Below are 16,550 nucleotides of genomic sequence, written 5' to 3'. Positions count from 1 at the left end.
GCGAATAATAAATAATGATTTATCGCGTAAATTTAAACCTATTTTTGCCAGAATGATTGACGTTTCACCAAAAATGCAGTATTATACTCGTATAGCAAAATACTGATTTCCACTGATATTGAGGTAATACTGAAAAAACAAATAAAACATACTTATTAGTAGTTTCAATTGACAAATTTTGAAGGCATAATCCACATGCCAAGGACCCCTTTGTGCTGACGGTATCCTCGTATCGGATATGAACGTTTCTGATGTACACCTGGACATTATTGACAATAGTCGTCAAAAGGTTTTCGAAGAAATTTTGTGGCCCTCCCAACACTTCCCCCTCAGCTTCCAAGTCTTGAAGAATCTTTTTCTTCGCTGCTCGTATCAGCCTTTTTTCTCTCTCTCCGTCAAAGAAGTTGTTGGAAATTGCGGGGCCAACCAATAAAAGCACATCTTCGATGTTCACAACAACAGACTGTGTGTACAGCCCAGCCCATGGAATTGTCAAATTAATTTGACCAATAGTCCCGATTTTCACATCAACGGGAAGGTTTAACTCGTACTGAAAGTAAAACAATAATTTATTGATATAATAAAGTATTTTTCATGTCTGATTTATTTGGATTTAACTTTTAAAATTTAACTTTCGTCATCTCACTTTTACTTTTGATAAACTTTGGGTAACAGCAGTTTAATCTTCTAAAGGCAAAATTTAATTTAAATATCAATTTCTTTTATTCGAAGAAACTACTTGTGTTAATAAAGTCTACACATATTTAAATACCTAATACCTACATATTTTCAATGGTTCGTAGACTGTCAAATATGCAAATCTATAAATTATCTAAAAGTCGATTGGAACACTTTTATAAAATAAATAATTGATCTGGAATATTTAACTATTTTTTAAAATTATTAGCAAATATTGTTTAATGTATGGCATAACCATACCTCTGGCTCAGTTTTACAAATCTAAAACACGTAAAATCATATTAAAGCTAATTGTTTTGAATGTTTATTATGATTTTACCGATTGCATTGCATAACTTCGCAATACTTTGTGATAAATTATTGGGATTTTAGTAAATAAAACAACGTAAACTTAGTAACAAAACTTTGCCATTGTTGATCGTGCATATCTCAAATAATATATCGCAACCTGTCAAAAATATACGTATGAGGTAGATACTTACCAAAGCTTCAGGCTTAAGCTTTAAATCCGTGAGGATCACATTTCCGGAAAATATTCCAACGTTCAAGTTTTCCGTATCCAAATCCTGAACATATTTACCGAGAAACCGGTTCAGAACTCCTGCAATAACGCCTTCAAACATCTTGCGTTTTCTGGGGGTGTTTTTCAATGTATTTTGTGTACCTCTTCCATATCAAAAATCGAACTTTCGCAACACCTAGAAAAGGAAAATGCGAACATTACAACACTATTAAATAGCAAAAACAAAATAATACACCTGTCAAATGTCACAACCATAAACAACGACAAAAAATATACTTATTAATTTTTTCATAGTATGCTGTTGTATTGTATTATTTTTTTTTTACATGTTGGAAAATATAATCGCTCACAATGTGGATATTGATAAAACCTTTGTGTTTGTTAACACGTGGTATAAGGTAAATGCCGCTTTATCGTATTGAACTTATCTAATCTACGAGATTTTGAGTTAAGTCCCACGATACGTAAGTACGCGATTAACACTGATAATTCAAAATAACTTTATGCTATATTATTTATTTATTGATTTATTTATTATATATACGGCCTGAGCCAATTACAACGGTTACATGAAGAAACATAGATACAAGAAACTGAACAAAAAAAATAATAAGCTAGAAATATATGCCTGGATAGACGCGCGTGGCGGTCCTTTCTCTCTGCCAACTCCTACGATGAAATGGCGTAATGGTAGTAGTAGTAGTAACAAAAATAATATAAAACTATGTAGCAAAGACAAACAAGGGCAATAAAATAATGGTATACAATATATTCATAAACACGATGAACATATAAGACTTCGAGCTAAACCATGCCAATCCATCTTTATCACACACATATCATTTATTGTTTTGGTATTTTCATTGCGGAATAACATTTTTTATTTTTTTTTATATTGAAATTAATTTTTGAAAGTGTATATTTACGTCACACACGAGTTTAACACTTTGAGTACCGGCCGAATACACATGGAATTTACCCTGTGCCCGGCCCATTTTTGTGAAATTTCACGCTTTGTGAAGGGTTTTTTAAACGGGTCACAATTATGAAAATACTAAGTTAAATCAATTCTTACTTCTCATATTTATTTGAAACAATTTGATAAATCATTTTTGTATGATAATTTTGCCAACATTGGCCTTTATGGAGAGCCACATTGCAATGTTCGCACATATACCTACAGCATCTCACTCCTTTTTTTGTACTTTGTGTCCCGGAGCCGTGTAAAAAAGTGATTATAATAACCACGCGTTGTGTCCCGGTCCCGTGTTTAACGTTGTTTACCAGCTACAAAAATGCACTTTTTTGAACAGCTAGTAAACCAAGTGAAAACACGGGACCGGGATACAACGGGTGGTTATATAATCACGTGTTTACACGGCTTCGGGATACAAAGTGTTAATATATAAAAAACACAAGTTTAAAGTATTCAGAATTACTCAATATTTATTTATTTACGGACGTATTTATTATATTTAACAATGGTAAATACATTTTTTTTATATATTATATAAAAATATACAGTTACAATTGAAATAAAATACAACTAAAAAAAAATTAAACTAAGACAAAAAAATAATTACCACCTTAATTGAACGTAGTTATGCAGAAAGCAGCCAGCCATAGAAAAGTAAAACTGAGATAATAGCACCTTTGAGAAAAGACTGAATAATCTGATCTACACAACAGTAGGAATGTTTTTGACTTAAGCAAATGATAAACAATGAATATATTATTTTTTTTCATTTAATAACAGGAGTTTTATTAGGTAATAAACCAGTTTTAATGACTTTTAAAGTACCGTGAGATTTTTCTAGTGCTGTGGGTGTTTTCTGCAAATTGAGAAATGCCATTTTTGTGATCGATACCATTTTCAGATAGTGATTAATACGGTTTTTTGGTATGAAAGCGGTCGGGTTGTTTTTAGCATAACATAGAAATGACCTTACTGCATCCGAAAATATAAATTTCTCATTTTTTCAAAATTGTAGACTGGATGCTTTCTGCATAACTACGTTCAATTATTATTTCATATCAGGAGTAAATATAAACTCCCCTGTAAGAGTATGTCTAATGTTTGTAGAATTGGCTGGATTTCACTCCCATCTTCATTCTTCTTAGACCAGGTGGATAAGGAGTATATTTTTTTTTTTAAATAAAAATATTTTTAACCCTTGTGGATTACGTTGATTTTCAGGCGTTGCCTAGTATGTAGGTTAAATAATTCATTCTGATGAATCTCTACTACTACTACTACTACTACCATCACGCCATTTCCCCGTAGGGGTAGGCAGAGAGAATGGACCGCCACACACGTCTATCCTGGCATACAATCCTAGCCTCTTCCACATTCATACATCTTGACATACATGCCCTTCGGTTCTGTCTGCTTTTGACATGACCAGACTTAAGATTCTGGTTTAATGAATCTCACTCACATTTATAAAGGTTTCAGCTCTTTAACTTGACAACCATTAACAGATGGAAGAACTGAAGGAATAAAGATGTTCAAAGATTGGTAGAATGGTGAAAGTATCCACTTAAACCAGTTGCCAATATAGGTCATTAACCCTGTAAATGCCTCGACTTTATTTATTTATTTGACACTTTATATACATATAAGGGCGGGTACATTGCCTTAAGGCAATTTCTTCCTACCTACCCAAACCGTTCAGTTTGAGAAAATTATAAATACATGGACATATTGAATCTTACAATTTAATACAAAAATTAAAAGAAAAGATTAACAAAAATAAATACATTTTTAAAAAAAACTAACACTATACGATGAAGAGAGGAGAGGGGATGGGAAGGAAAGAAGAAGGATAAAGGAACAATTTAAATATTTAGATAGTGACATTTCAATCTTGACTTAAATTTAAACTTCTATACTTCCTTCTACAAAATGGTTTTCACCTCTGTTGCATATTAATATTAATAACTCCCAAGGGAGTTAAATCCAAATATTGGCTACTTAAATTTGAAAAGACTCACAATATTGTAACTAATAACATTACGGTCTCATTATTTTTAAAATAAATATGATTTTTTGTTTTTACTTTAATTTTTTTGTAACATATATTTTAGTCTTACTGAACTGGTTATTTTCCGTACGTACGCATAGGGCTCGGCATTGGTAAACGAAATGCAGCGAATCTCGATCATCTGCCTTACGTCTCAGGTGCCTGTCCAAAGTCAATAAAATATTGCAATGTACTTAAAACTATGTACTTTTAAGACTAATATTCATGCTGACTTTGCCAGAAATCGACCCGGGACCTCAAGCATAGTAGGCGAATGCGCAAACCACTACACTACGAAGAGGACTCTTCTCCACTCGATTATATTTTTCAGGATTTTTATCTGAGTGTTGCCATCGAGTCAAAATCACTCGTCCAGGACATATGTCCCTAAACCTACCCTCACACCCATATACAACCACACACATATTCACATGCCTACCAAAACCACACTCCACTTTTTTACACACGCATCCTAACACAAAAAAAAAACTCGCACACATGCACTTCTATAATTATATCTAACTGAACTGGATTTTTACAATTGTATTTACGTGGAAAACTGATTTGGCTTTCTTTATGTTATTTTATAATGTTGTGTATATTTTTTTGTATTGCTGTTGTTTTTATGAATAAACAAAAATTAAAATAAAAATTAAATTAAATATTCTTTATATAGCAGGATATAGAAAATAATATATTTGAATTAACTTGGTTGAAATGAATAAGTTCAGTGCTACGGGAAATTGGATATAAGAAATGTTTATTTACACGCGGTAAAAATTAAGGTATTTTATTGTATGGATAAGTTTGGAACGGAAAAAACCGTGAACAATAATTATTCATTACAATATTTGAGTTTGTCCAAATGTTTGTAGACAAAAGACTGAATTTCACCCCCTTGGGAGTCGTTAATATTAACAAATTACAACAGGGAATGAGAATACCTTAAAGAAGGGAATATGGAAGTCTAGGCATTTACAGGGCTTATGACCTGTCAATGGCTGGTTTAAGTGGCCACTTTACACACTGTGTAACATTCCATTTTGCCTAAAACCAACTGGTCCAAGAAGAAGTTTAAAAAATTGGAAAATTGTTTTCAGGCGTTGCCTAGAACGTAAAATAATTCAGTCAAATAAATCTCTTCACAACAATAAAGGTTTCAGCTCTTTAACTTCACTAAAATCAACAAAGTGAAGAATTGAAGAAATATGGATGTTCAAACATAGGCAAAATGGTGAATGTTACACAGTGTGTAAAGTGGCCACTTAAACCAGCCATTGATAGGTCATAAGCCCTGTAAATGCCTAAACTTCCATATTCCCTTCTTTAAGGTATTCTCATTCCCTGTTGTAATTTGTTAATAATTATTAAATTGTAGCGTTGTTATAGATTTCCGGTTTCCTAGTAGTCATTTTTTTCAACGTTAAGTGTATTTTGACTGATACGGGGTTCTACTTTTAAATGTCAGCACAACTCACCGATGACAACTCGTGACGTCACGGGCGGAGTAATTTCAAAATTACAACATTTTTAAAAATCATCACGATGATAATCCGATATACTTATATCATAAAGAAAATAATAATTATACATTCTTGTATCCATCACTATTTCTAGCAGGGTTGCTGGATTACAACACCCTCGAATCTTGTCGCCAAATTTTTCTTGGGAAACACTTCTATAAGTTAATTTCTAGATGTATCTACATGTAATCCAAATATACTAAAAGAGATTAGTTTTGTATGTTCTCAATAATTATACTAGAGTGAGATCTCATATCTTTACCCACCTGCAGCGCAATCACAAATAACTATCGACGTGCTAATAAGCGTCGTGATAACAATTTCTCACCATGGTCGTTTATCGTATTCGCGATCACAATGCAACATCCGTGAACACCTAATATTAAATGTCAAAATATTTACGTTTCGCGACGTACAATCTTACTGCGCAATCACATATTTGAATTTCACCGGTGTAAATATGAAAAATACTCCAAAACTGCTATTTTTATTTATTTATTTATTATTTACCATGCTATTTATTGCATTTAGTCGGCGGTTGGAAAGCTAACTGTCGAAAAAAGCAGTCGCCATAGTAATTGTAATTTAATTTTCACTTTGTATATAATCCTTACTATTTTGCAAATGCAACATATTGTTTTATTTTTTATAGTATACGCCGATTTTTCGCCAGTGAACTGTATTTATTTACGAGTAAAACAAAAAATAAACCGACACGAGCGTTGACTTATAGATTACACACGCGTTGACTTATAACTGCGATAGCGTAAGCATGTTCATTGTTGTTGATTGTGATCGCTCAAATGCTTAGCATGTTTTTAAGCACGTCGATAGTTATTTGTGATTGAAACCGTACAAATGCAAGTCAGAATTCATCCATTAATAAGGCAATTCGCTTATAATATGGATCTATTTTTCTGTACATATCGCCAGTTTAGCATCTATCTGCTTTCTATTTATTAACTTCTAACTCATATTTACAGTCTGCATTACGTGGTGGGTAAAACAGCCTGCATAATTTGCAGACTTTACTTATGCAGACTACGATTGTCAAATAAAAAAAACAAAAAAAATGTCGCGAAAATTAAAAAAAATAAGCTTAGTTTGATAACCGATTAACAAATAAAAATTAATTTAAAAAACCACTGAACTTCCTCATTTACTTTTGCGAGAGCGGGAGTTTACCCGTGAGTTCAAACAGATGTATATATTATGTATTTTGAGCTCCTGCGTGTGTACTGTACGTTCACGGAGACTAGACCGCTCTGCACGTGCAAACCTCGTGGTTGTGGGCTCTTGCCCACTGAGAGATAAAGCATGATTGGCCAATTTTACACCACAGCAAAAATCTACACGGCATGATAAAATACAATACACAATTAAAATAATACTCAGAGTCCCGATACAGACATCTACTGAAGAAATATTCCACAAATCACAACTTATGGCATCAAAACAATTATACGCTAAAACAATACTCACTTACAGATTCAAAAGCTAATCTTACTCAAATGAAAGACAAAACCCCTACAATACATCACATACAAATAATATAATCACTAGATCCTCAACACAAAGATAACTTAAACAAATACAAACTAATACCACTTTCGGACAAATTTAAAAACATTTCAAAAAAGTATATTGTTAAGTGTCCTCGGCACGGGTAACCCCAGTGAGGTCACATTATTTTTATTATTAATTATAGTTTGTAAAAGAAAAATATGAACAAATAAATAAATAAATACGATGGATCGATATTTATTGTTTTACAACAATTTATTTAATGTCTGGCAAACGCAATAACTAATACACCATGAGACCGACTAATCTCCAGTCGATTTCCTTTTGCAGAATTTTTACCTGAGAGTTCTCGCTAAGTTTTAATAATGATTTTGATAAAATTATCAGTAAAATCTCTTTTGCTAAGTTTTACTTTATTATTTGAATCGGTTTGTGGTACCGTGTCTCACGGGATCAGAGGATCCAGGTTCGAACCCCAATCTACCCCAACTTGATTTCCATTTTCTAAAAGTGAGTTATTTACAACTCGTTAAAAAAAAAAAGCATAAAATATATTTTAATAAAAACGCACTACTTTGATCGACGTCACTGGTTCATATGAACCAACCAATGATGTGAGAGCTGTAAAGCATATCCGGTTGGCATAAAACGAACCGTAAACGAACCAATTGGAAGAACTAACATAAAAAACCTCTGACGTCACCTGTCGAGTTACGAGTATTTCAGAAATATAAAACTTTAAAAAATCATAAAGCTGATATATAAGAAAATATTTTAAAAAAACAGTTGGCTTCGTTTAATAGTCTATTAACAAATAATAAAAAAATAAAAAGACACTGAACTTCTTGATTGAAATATTTGGGTAAATTATAAGAACGCTTATATTAAAAAATATATATATATATATATTAACTGAGGCGTTCTTATTGATATTTTTATTAAAGTCACTAACTATGGAGTTTTATAAAAAAAAAACGAAAAACATAAATATTATCAAATTTTAATAGGTACCAACGAATCTAATAAATGTCAATCTACTATGCTTTTACTGTGCTGTTCAGATTAAGATAATATGTGTGAAATATATTATTCTCCGTCGGGTATCACGCGGCTGATTTGTTTATTTTGAAATTCTTGTAATAATTAACAGACTTTAGCATTACGCCATTCCTCCTTACACTTCCTCATCTTGCCAAGCCTCCTACGCGTTATTTATTTTCGGAATTATCCAAAAAGTCCATATTTTAATAGTTATCTGAACAGACAGTCGGAAAATACGTGGGTTTAAGGGAAAGAGACTGGTAAAATTACATTTATATTAATACTCTTAAGGGTAGAGATAAAACAATTTTTAAAATGATATTCCTATCAAGAACAAGCCTTAAATAATATAAAAACGTTATTATTTCATATAAGTTTCTGCGTGGAAGTTGATTGTAAGTTACTGATTTTTTTTAATGACCGGTTGTCTTTTTAACCCATTTGGTTTGAATTTGGAAAAAATGGAAAAGCTCGGTAGAATTTCATTTAAATTCTGTAGATCGGTAGATTTCACTGAAAATCGGTAGTTCTATCGAAAATCGGAAGGGTTGACAACGCTGCCTGTAGTTGAAAATGTTTTAGGAAAAAAAACATATTGTATTTTTTATACAAAAAACTTTATTTTACTTCGTACATAAATTTAAACATAAATTTTAACTTTATATTAGAATATGAACCCAGGGCCTCGATTACAATGGGAAGTTAAAAGAATTATCTTATTAAAAAAAATCGATATTTGTGTACGAAAATGAATATATTTGCATAAACATTTAGAGTAGAGCTTTATTAGGAGTTTTAGTCCCAAAACTTATGTGTGGAAGTGAAACATGGAACTGGCAGATGAAGGATGAAAGCCGAGTGAACGCGGTTGAAATGCGATCTTTCAGACGAATGTGTGGGAAATCAATGTATGACAGGGTTACAATGATGAAATCAGGCGAGAGTGTAAATCTGAGACAAGTATAATTGATAAGATTAAGAAAGGGTCTCTGAGATGGTTTGGTCACGTAGAACGAATGGACGACGATTGAATGGTAAAACAAGTATATATGGCGAAAATGGACGGCAACGTTAGGCGAGGACGACCAAGGAAGACGTGGCATTATCAGATAAACCAAAATCTTAAGTCTGGTCATGTCAAAAGCAGACAGAACCGAAGGGCTTGTATGACAAGATGTATGAATGTGGAAGAGGCTAGGATTGTATGCCAGGATAGACGTGTGTGGCGGTCCATTCTCTCTGCCTACCCCTACGGGGAAATGGCGTGATGGTAGTAGTAGTAGTAGAACATTTAGAGTATCTTAACCTGTTTAAAAGTGAACATGTTTAAAAGAAAAAAAAATCTACATAAAACTTAATTCCCTTTGTAAATAAAATTGAAGATAAAAATATAGTTTATGGTAATAAAGCAAAATCTATTATATGTATACGGTAATAATATAGTATATGGTAATAAAGCAAAATCGGTATTTATGTACGAAAATGTTAATATTCGTATGAAAATTCAAAGTAAAAAACTTTGTAGATAAAATTTAAGGTAAGCATTAACTTCCTATTGTAATACGGACCCAGCAAGGGCTTTTTACACGCTGATTTCCTTTTAACAAAATGTTCGTGCGAAAATTACGAGTAGTTATATTAAATTAGTTTACAATAAAGTAGTAATGAGAGCAGTATAATGTTTCACAGCGTGATACGCATATTATTACAAGCTGGGTTATTTATTATTCACAAATGAATAAGATAGATTCGTGTCATTTATATCACCACGATTTATAATGATATTTCTCGTATGGTCCATGATTCCATGAACCATCCGGTCAGTTTGTTTGATTAATATTTCCATTAAAATGGCTTCCGTTTATTTTTCAGAATAAATATGGCAACACAATACGCTTCTACTTTAGATATAATTATAAACTAAAGATATTTTATCATCAACTGAGTAGAAATTTTTTCATTACTAAATACGAACAAATTTCATTATATTTGTTTCTTCTTTTTTGGGTGATACCGTGTGTGTTGGATTTGTTCCGACGTTTCGGCTACCATTGCAAAAGCCATCTTCAGGGTAAACTTTTTTCTACAAAACACTCAGTTTACCCTGAAGATGGCTCCTGCAATGGTAGCCGAAACGCCGGAACAAATCCAACACACACGGTATCACCCAAAAAAGAAGAAACAAATTGATAACAGTTACCGTGAAAACCTTCGTACAAAATTCATTCAGCTTTTTAAAAAAAATGTTTGGACATATGAGGAGGGAATATAGAAGTCTAGGCATTTACAGGGATTACGACATGTCATTAGCTGCTTTAGGTGGTCGCTGTACACACTGTGTAGCATTCAACATTCTGCATATGTTTGGGTAGCTAGGAAGAAATTGTCTTAAGGCAATATGTCCACCCTTATATATGTATAAAAAGTGTTAAATAAATAAATATGTTTGAACATCCTCATTTTCTTAACTTCTCAAAATTCAACAGATGTCAGAGTGTTTTCCCCTCCATTTCAATAAATATCAACCTTAAAACTCCCTATTGGGTAAAATTCAATCTTATCTACAAACATTTGGACATACTCGGACGTACATTATATTGTTGAATGAATTAACTGGCGTAAAAAGAAGAAAATAGAAAAGTATTATCAGGCGTTGCATAGTAGGTGAAATAAGTCAGCCTGATGAATCTCAGCTACATAAATAAAGTTTTCAGCGATTTTACCTCACAAAAGTTTATCTTTAACTTGGTATAATTATATTTTGTATTTTTTTTTGTTCAGTGCACCTACGTTTAAGAATATACCTACCTGTCTTTTTTTTAAAAACATTTTTCTAGCTTTTTATTTTTATATGCATTAAAAAAAATATTTTTTGCACAACGTGTTCATTGTATGAAACCACTGTGTTAGAATAAGTAGGTACATTATTTGAAGTTTTTTTCTACACACTATGTATTTTTTGTAAGGTTAACGGTACAAGCATGCCGTGTTTATTAATAAAAAAAGGTTACACATGGAAAATTTGAAGAAATGTGGATGTTAAAACAAAGGCAGAATGGGGAATTTTACACAATGTGTAAAGTGGACATTTAAACCAGCCAATTTCATGTATATAAACTGTTTTCTCCTGCAGCGACTGTCGATAAGGCAAATTATGCCAGAAAGAAATCTGGGGCCCGATTGCAATGTAAAGTTAATAGTTTATTTTAAATTTTATCTACAAAGTCAAATTAAGTTTTCTGTATGAAAACTTAATTTGCATTTTTTTCTTCTAATCATGTTTAATTATAGGTTACCGACGAATCGAACGTTACCGTTCATGCAAATATACTCATTTTCGTACACAAATGTAGGTTTTTCTTCGAACAGGTGAAATAATTCAATTAGATGAATCTCACCCGCATAAATGACGGTTTCAGCTCTTTAACTTCACAAACATCAACAGATGAAAGAATTGAAGGAATATAGATGTTTAAATACGGGCAGAATGGTGAATGTTACACAGTGTGTAAAGTGGCCACTTAAACCAGCCAACGACAGGTAATAAGCTCTGTAGATGCCTAGACTTCTATATTGCCTTCTCTAAAATGTTCTTCATCTCTGTTGTAATATGTTAAAATATTTTAGTGTTACTTTTCAATAGTAAATTATCGTTCAAAATGATGCAGTTTTTGCTTTTTTTTCTACGTGCATTTACTGAAATATTTACCAAAACTTTTGAAACCTAAACAACAGAAAAAGTTACAGACGGTCCCTTCTGCCACCTGACGACTGATTTTATTCTGGAAGGGAAGATAAAGGGCACGAATGGTAAGAAAAAACTGCGTTTACGTGTATCAAATTCAGTTACAAAAGTCTACGTCCATTATATTAATTTTGCTAATTTAATAATATCTTATTAGGTTATTATTATGTGTATTTATTTTTAAATTTTAACTCCGACGCGACGCCTTTCATACAAGTCACCAAAATATGAATTCCGAACTTTGCATGTAGCACCGCCTATTTAAAGGTTATTAACTACGTCAATTTAATCAAGTTACGGTAAAAGGATTGTTATAAGGCACTACGTTTGACAATTTTAACACCAAGGGTTAGAAAGGAAGTAACACTACTCCCCTTTGATGGGAAAGGACGGCACAAACTATTATTTCAGTTCACACCCACAGACATCGGGTTCCTTTGACCATATATGAAATTATAAAACTTACCAACCATTCCGCACATTCTCTAATAGACGAGAATTCCGCAAATATTGGTTACCACATTATGGTGCACCCCTGAGAATATCCCATTTCTCAATCCTAACAAACTGAGTACATACTCTGAAATTCCTACTATTGACCAAGTCAGGATTTCAGACTGGTATGGTAACATCCATTAGACCGTTCAACATTACCTCCCTAACCTCATTCAGGAAGGGACAGTGCCACAACACATGTTCGGCCGTTTGATTTAACTCGCCACAACCGCAACTTGGAACATTAACAAAAGCAAAAGAATGGAGTCATGGCTCAGAAATCGTGTGCCGGATGCAGCAGTGCTGATTAGACTGGTCCAGGATCGTGATGAGTTCAGAATGATGGTCGCCAACCTCCGGTAGGGGCGGCAAAGGAAGAAGAAGAAGAAGTGTTTGCATCTGTTTGTTCTGATGTTTCTTATTTTGTATGTTTATTTGCTTTGTAGTTTAAGTTTGAAAAATAGCTTATTATAGTTTTCAATAAGTTTGCTGGTATTTCATCATAGGCCACCATTAGAATTCACTTTCCTCTTTTCTCAATCCAATGAAGTACGTATTATGTACTTCTGGATTACCATCTTTCAGCTCAAAGATGCTAACGCTACCAGATTACAAATAGCTTATTTGGGCAGCTTTTCTCGTTCGGAAACGAGCAACTTTTCCGTGTATGTGGGCTCCACAAGTCCTCAGATGCGGTTTGCTGAATGTGATGGGGAAGCTGTTGTATAAGTTTTTATTCCTTCCAACTCAATACAGGACTTTGGTCCCATAGAGCTTTAAATATAGTACTGTGATAAATTAATAAAATGACAGGTTATAAGTCCTGCCTAGACTTTTATATTTTCTTTCCAAAAATGTTTTTCCTCTCTGTTGCAATAAATTTCAAATCTTCCTTTTTTTTATTTGTCTCAAAAATACTAAATAAATTTATCTTTTGAGAGACAAAACATGTGGCTCGCAACTTATTTACTGACGACAATATATGTGAATTCATTACAAAAAGAAATAATACTTTATCTGTACAAATACTATATTTTATCTGGCCATATTACCCATTTCAACGTATGTTTTAATCTGATTTACATATATCAAAATAATTCAAAACAATTCATTGCTATCTTTGCATATATCTATGCAGATAACTTACGCTAAATTCATTTGATACGATCTTCATTTAATAAGCTACTCATAATATTGCAAAATACTATTTCCGCTTTATTATTAATGCCAGGAAGATTCTTGATACTCCGTAATGAAATAACTTAATATATTCGCTTCGTATATTACTTAATTGGGGCAGAGACATCAAGATCACAGCTTTCATAATGAAGGGTTGCGGAAACGCGGGACGTTCTGTACACTTTCCACGTATTTACCTGTTACCTACGTTATAATTCATCAGAAAGTTCACTCGTCTGTGATATTCGCCTTGAGTATATTTTAGTAGATTCAAACTGTTGAGCTTTTTATCGATTGAAGTTATTTTCATTTGTCGATGAAGTTTTGTCGGCCCCCACGAAAAGTTAATTAATTTCTTATAATTATTATGAAAATAAAATAAGCAAATAGAGATTTAAACGTTAAATGCGTTAATTTATTGATCAATAATATTATGCGCAATATTCTAAATATCAAGCATTGTTTTAAAATTATTATATTTTTATACTTCTTATACGATGTACGATTATGGGTCTATTATATGGGTCTAGTACCTTTATTATTTATTCTAACGTAAAAAATACTGTTTAATCTTTAATAAATTAAAAGAAGTTTATCAATCAATTAATTTGTACATATTTTTGAGCAACGGAGGAAAAAAACATATTGAAGAAAATTACCATCGAACGCAGTATTTGTGCAAATGCTTCAAACACAATTTTCAATAAACTAAATCTTACCAAATCTAAAAACGTAACTGACATGTATATTAGTAATCAAATTAATTGTAAGCTGTTTAAAAATACGGCTAAAATTAGTTTTTGAATAATAAATACCAGTTGCCTACCATATGGTGGTTGAAATATTAAAGGTTGGAATATAAAAATAATATTTTAAATTTTAAAATGAATACAATGCGCATACTGAACATTTTCTTCAATTTAATGTATGCAATCTGATGTCTTAAAAACAATTTACGACTTCATTGACCGTAGCATTCGCTGAATTATTGTGACGTCAAACACATCGCTCCTAACATATTTTTCCGAGACTTGAAGTATGATTGAACTTACAACCCTGGATTATAAAAGCAGTGGATTTTAAAATTATAAAAATTGTAACAAATCCTACCTTTAGTTAAGTTAGGGTGACATTTGTGTAGAACTGGCTCGATTTGCAGGTTATGTCAGTGAATAGCTGAGCGCACCGCGAGCAACTGACGTGAGCGGGCCTACGGGGGTGGAAAATAAACGAAAAATCGATCGGGGAAGCATTGCGGAGATTCTCTAGCACCCTTACAGTATACTTGTTATCCGAGGACCTAATATCTGATAAGCTTATTCCCCTTTCTTTATGTGTTTACCTATGAAAAACAAAACAGTTACTTCGTTTTTTACACCCAATATGTGTATGTGTATTTATTTTTTATTTATATTTCTATGTGTAGGTTGAGCCTTTATTTATTTATTTAACTTTTTGTACATAATGTTATTTGTACATTGACGGTCTTATTGCCAAATGACAATTTTTCCAACCAACCAATAAAATAAAAGCTTTATTTTTATAATTCAAGTTACAGAACATATTCAATAGAAAAAAAAAATTTAAAAGCTAAAGATATATAAAAATAGAAATAAACGTATTTGTTTATGAATTACCTTAAATCAAAACTATTACTCAATGGGAAAAAGGAAAAAAGAGGAAAAAGGAAAGGAGGAGAGATTAAGGAAGAGAAAGGAGATGTTTCTTCAGACGTGATTTAAATAGAGATAATGTAGTAACATCTTTGATGGTGGATGGGAGATGATTCCACAGTCGAGCCGCATGGACACTATATGAGTTAGAGAAGAAAGAGAAATTGTGGATGAGTATTAAGGGAGTGCCTTGAGAATCAGAACGAAGAGGTAAACCATGAACTGATCAGCGTTGAAATTTTTCACGCAGGTATATAGGAGCGTTAGGACTATGAAGTAAATTGACCAGAAGTGAGAGGGAGTGATAGTCTCTCCGCTGTCTAATTTTGAGCCATTTCAGTTGCCTACGATAAAACTACTTTAAACTAGATGGATACATTAATCTACTCAATAAGACAAATCTATACACGGCTGAAATTATTTTTCTCGAATAAATTGTATGTTTAATGTATTCAAAGGAAAATTTTCATTCGTAAATTAAAATAATTGTCGAGACAATTTTGTAAAAACGAACGAAAATTATCCTGAAATTGCAAAAGCTAAAATGCGTACCATATTGTACATTTTTTATCATTTGTTTTTTAGTCCACCTCATGATTGTGGTTTGTTCGTTATACGTAATATGCCAGGGTTCAATTCCTGACACTGTGTAGAGCGTTGAGCATAGCCCCTGGACGATGTTATTTTTTAGCAAATCAACTTACGCTGTAATTGGTGTAAGATAATTTTCTCATCATCATCATTCCATGTCCGATTCCTAGTTCGAGCGTGTGGTATCCACAAAGAGCCTCCATGCATCTCTATCAGCTGCTAACTCCTTTGCATCCTTCCAAGTCAGGTTTTCGTCCCGGAGATTTGACATAAACTTCTGACGAACAGTCAGCAGTGGACGTCCAGGACGTCGAGAACCCGATGCCTTGTAAAGTAGGCAAACGTAGTTAAAGCTCTCAGGAGGCATCCGTAGTAGCCTAGCCAAACGTATCGCCTCCGCTTGACGACAGTTGTCACCGGAGTGGGCAGCGTCCGTCCTCTTATTACTTCATTCCTCACAAAGCCAAAACACCGCACACCCGAGATTCTTCTGAGACACCTATTCTTAAAACTCTGAATTTTGCTGTTTTGGGC

At 32.8% G+C, this 16,550-nt stretch overlaps 1 protein-coding gene across 1 annotated transcript in view; it reads right to left on the bottom strand.

Moving 5' to 3' along the window:
* The window catches only part of LOC148281973 (intermembrane lipid transfer protein VPS13A-like), a 71,729-nt gene extending 56,797 nt beyond the window's left edge, over window positions 1-14,932 (bottom strand). The window contains exons 1-3 of the mRNA XM_088225838.1: window positions 14,863-14,932; window positions 1,182-1,397; window positions 153-550 (exon numbers count right to left, since the gene is read on the bottom strand). Coding sequence (XP_088081964.1) covers window positions 153-550; window positions 1,182-1,322 — 539 coding nt within the window. The 5' untranslated portion in view covers window positions 1,323-1,397; window positions 14,863-14,932. The remainder of the gene's footprint in view (window positions 1-152; window positions 551-1,181; window positions 1,398-14,862) is intronic.
* Window positions 14,933-16,550: the final 1,618 nt, after the last annotated feature.

This window comes from Micrasema longulum, unplaced genomic scaffold (genome assembly GCF_059751315.1).
Source record: "Micrasema longulum isolate JH-2025_06_02 unplaced genomic scaffold, ASM5975131v1 h1tg000389l, whole genome shotgun sequence".
In the NCBI taxonomy this organism is placed as follows: Eukaryota; Metazoa; Arthropoda; class Insecta; order Trichoptera; family Brachycentridae; genus Micrasema; species Micrasema longulum.
Note: the sequence above shows the minus strand (reverse complement) of the source record. Positions and strands in the feature narration are given on the sequence as shown.